The sequence below is a fragment of the Lactuca sativa genome, chromosome 5 (assembly GCF_002870075.4).
Source record: "Lactuca sativa cultivar Salinas chromosome 5, Lsat_Salinas_v11, whole genome shotgun sequence".
In the NCBI taxonomy this organism is placed as follows: domain Eukaryota; kingdom Viridiplantae; phylum Streptophyta; class Magnoliopsida; order Asterales; family Asteraceae; genus Lactuca; species Lactuca sativa.
The window spans coordinates 247,702,320-247,711,536 of NC_056627.2; the positions used below are offsets into that span (position 1 = coordinate 247,702,320).

Here is a 9,217-nt window from a genome sequence, read left to right on the forward strand (position 1 = left end):
ATTTGTTAAGAATAAGGCAATAGGTTAATGTAAAATCTCTAATTATGTATTATATCAAGTTAGGTGTATGCATCCATTACAAGTTAGAATATAATTTTGTTATTTTGAAGCAATGATCAAGACATGCACATTCTAACTGTTATAAAATGGTTTTGTGAGTAATTGGATTGTTTCGGGTTCCTTTGTTATGGTTGGACAGTTTTACCCTTGTGTTATAGTTGGACAATTTTAACGTTTTTGTTATGGAATGGAATCAAGATTGGAATGGAATGAAGAATATAATGTAATTTAATAGATTGTGACATCAAGATTAGAACAGGAATGGAATGTAATGAAGATTGGAATGGAATCAAAAAATGAGCAGTAACATCAACTGCACAGGGAGATTGACTCCGGACAGGAACAGGTTGATTCCGGAACAGGGACAGAAAAGAGAACATGACCAATCACCAATTTGTTAACTTTTAAGAGCATGAACACCTCCCCTGAAAAATAACTTCAAATTTTCGAGTCAAACAAAAGAGAAACCGGAACATTATTATGTTGCATTTTTTTTTGGATGTTGACGATTTTGCCCTTGATGAACATTTGGGTTTTTAGCGCACCAAACAACCACCATTAACAGAAAAATGATTATAATTACATGTTTTCAAGAGTACATTTTTCTATTTTTTATGATGTTGACGGTTTTGCCCTTGGTGAGGAATTGGGTTTTTAACACACCAAATGACCACCATTAACAGAAAATTGAGTATATTTATATGTTTTTGTCCAAACCAAACAAAACTTAACAAAAACAAACATAAATTGAACCAAATAAAAGAAACAAAATCGAATGAAACAAACACATTACAGGTTGCATTTTTGTCTCAAAACAAGACAGTTTTGCCCGATACATGATAGTTAAGCTTTTTGAACTGATGTCTTCATGCTGACCAAATACACCAATATCACGACATATTGCTTCAGTTGTATTCTTGTTATCTCCTGTTATCACAATCGCTTGAATCCCAGCTGCTCTGCAATCTTCAATGGCTTGTCTAACTTCCTTACGTGGAGGATCCTTCACAGATAAATCAATACCGCCATTTACTTTAAGACATTGTACTTTGTAAATCTAAGTATAGAAATGAAGACTAAGCATATAGCTATTTACCCTGAGTCCAGCTTAGCCAACAAAGATCAAGTTAATTTCGATTGAAGAGTAATTTGTTGGATCAAGTAAAAGGTTATGCGCAGGATGATCTTCATCACCATTATATGTAGTGAACTATGGAGGATCTTCTTTGTATGCAAAACCCAAAACACGTAATGCAGAAAAGGAAAGATCGTTAAGGCTATCTAAGATAGTTTTTTTGACTTGTTGTCAAGTTCCACAACAGAACCGTCAAGTAATTGGAGGTAGGAACTCCTTTCCAACGGGAACTTATTCCTTCGACAAACAGATTAAACAACAAATCTTGATTAATTACCTTGTTTTCGTGAAGCTTCCCCTGATCGACGAAGATTTATGCTCCAGCCTGCTCCCTTTCTTCCTTTTAGTATGTCTGATGGCAGCTTACAAATGACGAAGGGTCTTCCTTAGGGTTTACAGGATAAATTAGAGAGGTTAGACAGTTTTAATATTAATAATGGTTAAAATGGACGTAAAATAAATATAATGGTTTATTTAGGCATTGAGGTAAAATATGGCTTTCCCAAAAAAGTATCTTGTTGTTGGTAAGGTTTGATTTGTTCTTTGAAGGTTTAAAAAGAGAAAAAAAAAAAAAAAAAAAAAAAAAAAAGAATGAAGAAGGATATGAACGACTTGCTTCTTAAATGAAGAAAATGAGGCAAAATAAAAGGAGTAAAAAAGTACTCGGAAGGTCTTTATAACATGGTTTTCTAAAGTTTTTTTCCTTAAAATATTTTTAAAAATATTTTCAAACTACATTGCTATAATTGGGTTTACTTTTAAAACAGCCCCCAAAAACACCGAAACACACATCTACAAGTTTAAGTGCAATGGGTTAGGTTGAGGCAATATGACAGATAAAAAAACGAAACAAAAATGACCAAAATATGTCCAACACTTATGTGTATTGCCAAAATAAATGAAAAAGAACGAATTGTTTCTCCTATGTTCACCTTTAAAGTAGGTGTAGTCAAAACAACTCTAAAAATTGATTTTTTTTTATCAACTTCACATTTTAAGTCCCTATATATAGGTTATATGTACTAAGATGACACACTTTAAATTTATTTTACATTTCAACCTGACTAACATGTACCTTAATAACAATCTACTTTAAAAGTATGATGTTGTTTTTGATATAAATTTCATTCTTTTTTCTCTCAAAACTCTGTTGTATGTATTTTCTGTGTTTATTTATGTTTGTCCTATTAAAACATGGCACTTTGAAATTTTTTGAAATATCAATGTATTTTCATAGGTTTGTTGGTGTGTCACTGTTAGATATTGGGCGTGTTTGGTACAGAGTTTTTGGAAGTGTTTGGGAGCTTCTAGCTTTTAGCTTTTGATAAAACGCTCTAGTTTAAACAAAAAGTTTTGTTTGACACTACGAGCGTTTAGTTTTTAGTTTTAACAAAATGCTTCGATTCTAAAAGCTACTTCATGTAGCGTTTAACAAAACGCTCCTGAGCTTTTAAATTAATTTCCATAATTACCCTTAAAACTATATTTATATATTTATTTATTTTTAATCAATTGTCCTTTTATGTAATTTTATATATTTCAAAACTTTCCAGCTACTTTTATCAAACATTCATATAACAAATAAAAGCTACAGCTTCCCGCTACCAGCTACCTGCTACACGCTACCAGCTAACCACTACCCACTTCCAGCTAAAAGCTACTTTTGCCAAACACGCTTACCTCTATAAAAATTTAGTGGCGCAAAGTTAATTTGATATTTGATTCTTAACTTAGATCATATAAGTAAACTGTGCCTATATTGATATTTGATTGCAACACTTTTTGCCTTTTTCATGAATTTAGAGGTGGTTATGTGGCATGATGAATGGATGCTTAGTGGGCATGTTTCGAATATTTGTTTGATTAGGATATATTTACTTTGGTCTTTGTTGGAATTTTAATTAAGTTTCTTTTTTTTAAGAAAATCTAATTGTTTGTTTTTATTTGTGTGTTCTTAGACTCCAATAACAGGTTTTAATCATCTTTGTAACTTATCATCTCCTTTTGTCATATTAACTTGGTAAAAACAAACTAAGGTGGAAAAAATTTTGTGTGACCATAGATATGGGTATAGTTATCTTATAAAAATTAAAAACAAATGTTTTCAATCATTTATAATATTTTATGTAAGTGAGAGGGTTAGATAAAATATAGCTTCTTTTATTATTTATAGCTTATTATAAATCTATAATCCTATTCTAACAAGTCTTGTATACTGTTTTAATAATGTAATTATAACATAAAATGTAAATTTTAAAACATAATTATTGTATATAAAATCATCTATTACATGTTAAATAACGTTAAACAAAAACAAATAAGAAATATCTTTTAATAAAGGATTTTACATGGTTTTGGCTTTCTTTTTTTTAAATATATATGATGCAAATACAGATTTTATGATACTAAATTCTAACCACAAACCTCATTCAAAAAAATGTTATTTCCAGCTTTTAAATTAACAGAAATTTTCAATAGACAGAATTACAATACTTCTAACAAAAAATGAAGTACAATGTTATAATCTATAGAGTGACTAATAAACAAGAATGTTGCTGAGAGGATATCCAAATATGCAGGTTTAAAACGGATTAAAAACTGAAAATAAAACATTGAGCGGCTGGAGACAATTATTATTCTTTTTTAAAACATCTCAAAAACTCCCCACTGGAAATACCCTATTAAGAACATTACTAGACATCTAGAATCTAGAATACACATGAATTTCTAACATAAGACAACATCGACATAAAACTATATAGTTCAATGAACACGTGAAAACTAACGATATTCAACAAAGCACAAAAAAAAAAGTAAAGCAAGTCCAATCATATGTGCCATTCAACTACCATCCCAAATCAACCAAAAGAAGATGAAAACCCTGATTTTTACATCTCAAAAACACATCAAAAAAACAGCAGACAAAAACAACCAAAAGACAAGTGATCTCAATCCCTACAAAAGACATTCAATGTAAAAATCAATAAAAACCATAATACCTAAAACCCTACAAGCTACACCAATTCCAATTTCTACGATCCAGATTTATTATCACCAATGCTGGACTTTGGTGTGTTAGAATTAATAGACAGATTCCGTGTAAGATTTATAAGAGAAGATGTCGGATCCTTCAACCCATTGCTTTCTCCTGATTTTAAATTCTAAAAAACAAAAAAAAAATACAACATTATATAATAAACAAAAGCACATTGCTATTTCTTCAGTATTAAATTAATTACCTCTGTTTGAAAAGCAGCTTTACTAATCCGTTTTGCTTTAAGCATCTTCTCCCTGTTCTCATAAAAGCTCAAATCATCTAACAGAGACGTTTTCGCCGAATAGCTTTTGAAAATTTCAAGCATCTCCAAACCTTGTTTTAAACCAACCTAAACAAAATATATAAAATTCAATACAATATTCATTAATAAAAAAACAAGTAGAATGTGAAAACATTTTTAAAAAAATTACCTCTTGAGTGTCTCTAGTGTATGTAACAGGTCTATTGTCATTGTTTTCAAGAATTATGTGTCTCAAAAGCGTGTTAGGAACATCCTTCACAACATGCCATTTAACTGGAAAAAAACCATTCCATTTATCAAGCTGCCAAAAATCCATATTCTTTTCATAATCAACTGATCCAATCATTTCAGCAACACCGACAAATTGCCCACTACCATTAACCTGAAAAATAAAATTTTAAATTAAACAATAATTCAAAAAAAAAAAAAAAAAAGTAGACTATCAATATCACTTACAGAAAAGAAAAGAAAAACATTAGTTTTTCCTTCAGCATCACGATAAGCAGCATCTAACTTCTTGTTTCCATTTGGTGTACTTGACCAAACATCATATTTAATGCTTTTGTGAACATCATCTTCACTGTATGATTTGATGACATAGAATTTTGCATGATCATACTTTGTCTGAAACTCTTCAAGATTGTATTTATCGCGTCTCAATGAGAACCCAACTTTTTCTTCCTCAATATGTGAATTTACGCTTTGTGCCCTTGGGCCACGTGTAAGTTCTTCAGATTCTCCATTGTTGTATGACTTTTCACGTGGTTTGTATCTTTCGTTTTCATTCCAAAGTCTACCCCCAGAAGAATAGTTCATTGAGTAGTTTGAAAATAGAGCTTGATTTGGGTAAGAAAATGATGAGAAGTTTCCAGATTGTTGGTACCCTTTTTGAAGACCCCCAGATTGATATGCAGAATTCAACTGAAACAAAATCATATAAAAAACAAAAACATTTCATTTGCCTTTCTTTCTATTAGACTATTACACAACTTTTTTTAGCTCAAATAATCAACAAATACCTTGTTGAGAGATCTGAAATGCTGTGACTGAAGGATCGACTTAGGAACAGAAGGTGTGGAATGTTGGCTTGACTTCATGTCCAAAGGGTAATTCAGAGATTTTCCAGTGTAAAAATTCATGGTTCTTTTGGAGTTCAAATCATTTGCTTTCATCCCATTTGATCCAGTAACAGATTTTGCACCAAAAGATGAGTAACATGGCATGGCTTCTGATGAAGAAAAGTAGGGTTGTTGTTGTTGTTGATGTTGTTGATGTTGTTGTTGTTGTTGTTGTTGTTGTGCATCAACACCCATATAAGCTCCAGTAGCATAAGGATTATAGCTTGGCATATAGTAAAGAAGTGAACCATTATCAGAGTAAACAGCCCCATTGGAATTCATTTGACCAGATACATCTAGTTGACTATATGTTCCATTGTGTCCTAGTATAAATAAACAATCAAACCAAATAAATAATTTTCTGAAAATTAAACCATACAATATAAAGATATATAATTATATATGTATATATAACTCATGTGAAGTGTAACCATGAAACTTCTTACCTGGATACTGGTAATCATAACAGCTTGTAGATGAATAGTGAGCACCTTGATCTGAAACTGCTTTGTTTCCATTGCCAACACCACCTTTTGCAGAAGAATCATGAACTCCTGATGATGAAGAGGACACACCTGAAACTATGACATCTTTTCTTGAACCCTAAAACAAGAATTTTAATAATATTTCAGAGAAATACAGTAATATTAACAAAAGAAAACAAAGGAGTGAAGTTTAAAAAACTGTATTACCAGATTTTGATCGTCTCTTTTGGCTAATGAGTCAGCTGTTTAAGAGAGTTAAGCAAAATCATAGAATCAATGGACAAAAACAAGTTAAACCACGACTTAAGAGGCATGACATTATGATACATTCTCAACTATTTATGGAATAATTATCTGTGATTCCTACTAAAATTCAATGTGCCAATTCTAGGTTTTTGATTGATTTCAAAATGCTGAACAAACCTAAATCTAGAGTCTTATGAATAATGATCATGATATGAACAAAGTTTTCCCCATAATAATCAATTTTGACGATCAAAACCACAAATATATATAAAAAGCAAAAAATAAAACAGATTACAAGTCCTAAACTGCGACATGCATACAATATGGTACTGATAAAGGGAATATAGAAAGGATACATTGCACAATTTTCTTGTCGCCCGGCATATTAATCTTTGAAAATTATTATTATCACCTGAAAATCACTAACTTTGGAAGTGTTAAACGAATAAATTTCAGAATCGTATGAAAATTTGAAATATAAAGTGACGTTCTTTATGCTAAAAGATGTGTCAGTTTCAGAGAAAAAAAATATGCGATTCTATATAGATAGAAAGAACAAGATTCTTGAAACACGAAGCAAATTGAAAGTAAAATTCAAAATCGGTGGCCAATTTCTACAATTGTTAACAAAGAAGAACATACACGGCATGTACTCGTAAGAATAATATCAACATCAATAACAAAATTGGTAATAATTACCAAAAACAAATATTACAAAATATCATCTTTTTCTCTGAATCGGCACAGTTCAAATAAATTAACTTGCAGAGAAGTATATGCAAAAATAATCCCTTTCGAAAAACATTGTACTTGAATCAACACAAAAATGCATTAGACTTCAGTTGGACGATAATTATCGTTTGAAGAAAGTGGCAAAAACAAAAATCGATCGTCCATGGAAAAAAAACTTTACTAAAACCAGATTATCGAAAAGAAAATTAAGTTTCTAAAAAATAACACTTCTCTTTTCAAGGAAAACACAATAGCATGGAGAAAAGAAGTCAAAAACTTGAACGGAAAATGACGTAGAGAATGATCACCGGCAGAAGGCGGCAGAAAAACCGCCGGTGGTTGGACGGGAAACCGTGGTGAAAAGATGGAGGCGGTGGAGGGGAGAATTGCGTGTGTTTTGCGTTGGAAGGGTAGAAGAGTGTGGGCGGGTTTGAAGAGGGGATTGCTAAACCCCTAAATTTAGATCCAACGGCCAATACTTTTTTGTGAAATTTAAGAGGGAGGTTATCTGGACGGTTGGATGTGAGTGGGTGTTTCGGTTACCTGAAGGTGCATAGGATGTGAGAAAAGCTTTTTGAATTCTCGGATGACTTGCAAACTTACGAGAACATCCCTTCGTCTTGTTGATGTTTTCATTTGTCACCCACTCACTAGGATATTTAACCCTCATAAAATCGTATAGGATAATGACTTAAAAGGGTAATATATTTTTCGATTTTTACATATTTAGTCACTGGGTTTTTTTTCGTCCATATTTACTCCTTCAACTTGTTAAACTGTACACATCCAGTCCTTATAACCGGTTACTCCAGGTTAAGCGAGAAAAATGACTTAATAGGGTAATATATTTCTCATTTTGTACACATTTAGTCCTTAATATTTTTGTACACATTTAGTCCTTAATATTTTTTTTGTTTCTAAATAAGTCATTTTTGTTTTTGTACGCATTCAGTGCTTATGAATAATTTCTTTAGGTTTTTCTCACGACATCTTACGTGGGATAATCATTGATGAAGTGTGTACGGTTGTTAATGTTTATGTGTAACGTCTCATTTTTACAACCAAAAATTTTCATTTTTAAATAAAGCAAAATCCCTAATTATAAATCCATTATTAAGAAAAAAACGTTTTTTCCAAAATACATTTATCGAAAATCAGAGTAATATAAGAAACACAAAATCCTCAATACTGTTGATGAGTGTGTATAATCATGCATTCGCCTTTCCACGATCGACGATAGAACCTGAAAACATAAACAACTGGGTAAGCACAAAGTTTAATGAATTTTCCCCAAAATAGTCGATACAACAAACGCATTATCATGCATAACGAGCCCACGCTCATCATATTGGAATACCATGTCTCAATCAGTTATCTGAATGGAATGCCAACATGCAACAGGTCCAATCAGTCATCAGACTGGAATACCCAGAGTTTGTCAGCATGCCGCCTTAACCCAGCCGCTCTTCTCAAGCCTTCGTGCCTACACCTTACAGTCGGCCCACACCAGATATCTTGGCCTACAACATATAGCAGGACCACCTCATCCTATCCCACCACCATATGGCTATCCCATGTAAGATGTCATGAGAAAAACCTAAATAAATCATTCATAAGTACTAAATTAGTACAAAAACAAAAATGACTTATTGTGTAACAAAAAAAATATTAAGGACTAAATGTGTGCAAAAATATTAAGGACTAAATGTGCACAAAGTGATAAATATATTACCCTATTAAGTCATTTTTACCGGCTAACATGAAGTAACCGGTCATAAGGGCTACATGTGTACAGTTTAACAAGTTAAAGGGGATAAATGTGGACGAAAATAAAAGTCAGTGACTAAATGTGTACAAAAAAAATACATTACCCTTTTAAGTCATTATCCCAATCACATATCAATCATATTTGGTCATTGTATTTGTCAACAAATTAGTGGTTTAAGTCCCTAAACTTTTAGTTTTGTATAAATGGTCCTTATGAACATATTTTGTCGTGGGTTGGAGCGTTGCTTTTAACTTTTATTAAATTGCAGTCATTAGGTCAAACACATGCCCCTCACATAAGGGTCATTATGTTTTTTTACCTTTCATATATATCCTGCTATTTTAATTGATCTTCACCCTTCCTTTCTTCTTCCT

The 9,217-nt window shown here is 31.8% G+C and overlaps 1 protein-coding gene and 1 long non-coding RNA gene across 5 annotated transcripts; both read right to left on the reverse strand.

The window, feature by feature from the left end:
* Positions 1-736: 736 nt before the first annotated feature.
* On the reverse strand, positions 737-1,734 carry LOC111878028 (uncharacterized). 2 transcript variants are annotated; one of them, XR_002845604.3, is made up of 3 exons: positions 1,473-1,729; positions 1,157-1,281; positions 737-1,063 (listed from the first exon to the last, which is right to left on the reverse strand). It is a non-coding gene; the product is annotated as an uncharacterized LOC111878028 (long non-coding RNA). The 2 variants fall into 2 exon arrangements; XR_008224072.1 differs by having other exon boundaries at positions 1,157-1,734.
* Positions 1,735-4,009: 2,275 nt separating this feature from the next.
* Positions 4,010-7,538, reverse strand: LOC111878013 (YTH domain-containing protein ECT1). Of its 3 annotated transcripts, none has more exons than XM_023874520.3 (9): positions 7,384-7,538; positions 6,700-6,755; positions 6,305-6,339; positions 6,059-6,215; positions 5,514-5,935; positions 4,951-5,415; positions 4,664-4,876; positions 4,435-4,581; positions 4,010-4,356 (listed from the first exon to the last, which is right to left on the reverse strand). In XM_023874520.3, exons 2-9 carry the CDS (start codon positions 6,725-6,727, stop codon positions 4,228-4,230), a joined length of 1,596 nt encoding a protein of 531 aa, XP_023730288.1. In that variant the 5' UTR covers positions 6,728-6,755; positions 7,384-7,538; the 3' UTR covers positions 4,010-4,227. The 3 variants fall into 3 exon arrangements, with proteins under 3 accessions (XP_023730288.1, XP_023730289.1, XP_023730290.1); XM_023874521.3 differs by having other exon boundaries at positions 6,700-6,769; positions 7,384-7,532; XM_023874522.3 differs by having other exon boundaries at positions 6,700-6,765; positions 7,384-7,531.
* Between the last annotated feature and the right edge of the window lie 1,679 nt (positions 7,539-9,217).

Coding starts and splice junctions, on each gene's coding strand:
- LOC111878013 (XM_023874520.3), bottom strand. CDS start 6,727: ATGCCGGGCGACAAGAAAATTGTGCAAT. Junction 4,877..4,950: donor ATGTTTTTCTTTTCTTTTCT/GTAAGTGATATT, acceptor TTTATTTTTCAG/GTTAATGGTAGTGGGCAATT. Junction 4,357..4,434: donor AAGCTGCTTTTCAAACAGAG/GTAATTAATTTA, acceptor TTTGTTTTTTAG/AATTTAAAATCAGGAGAAAG.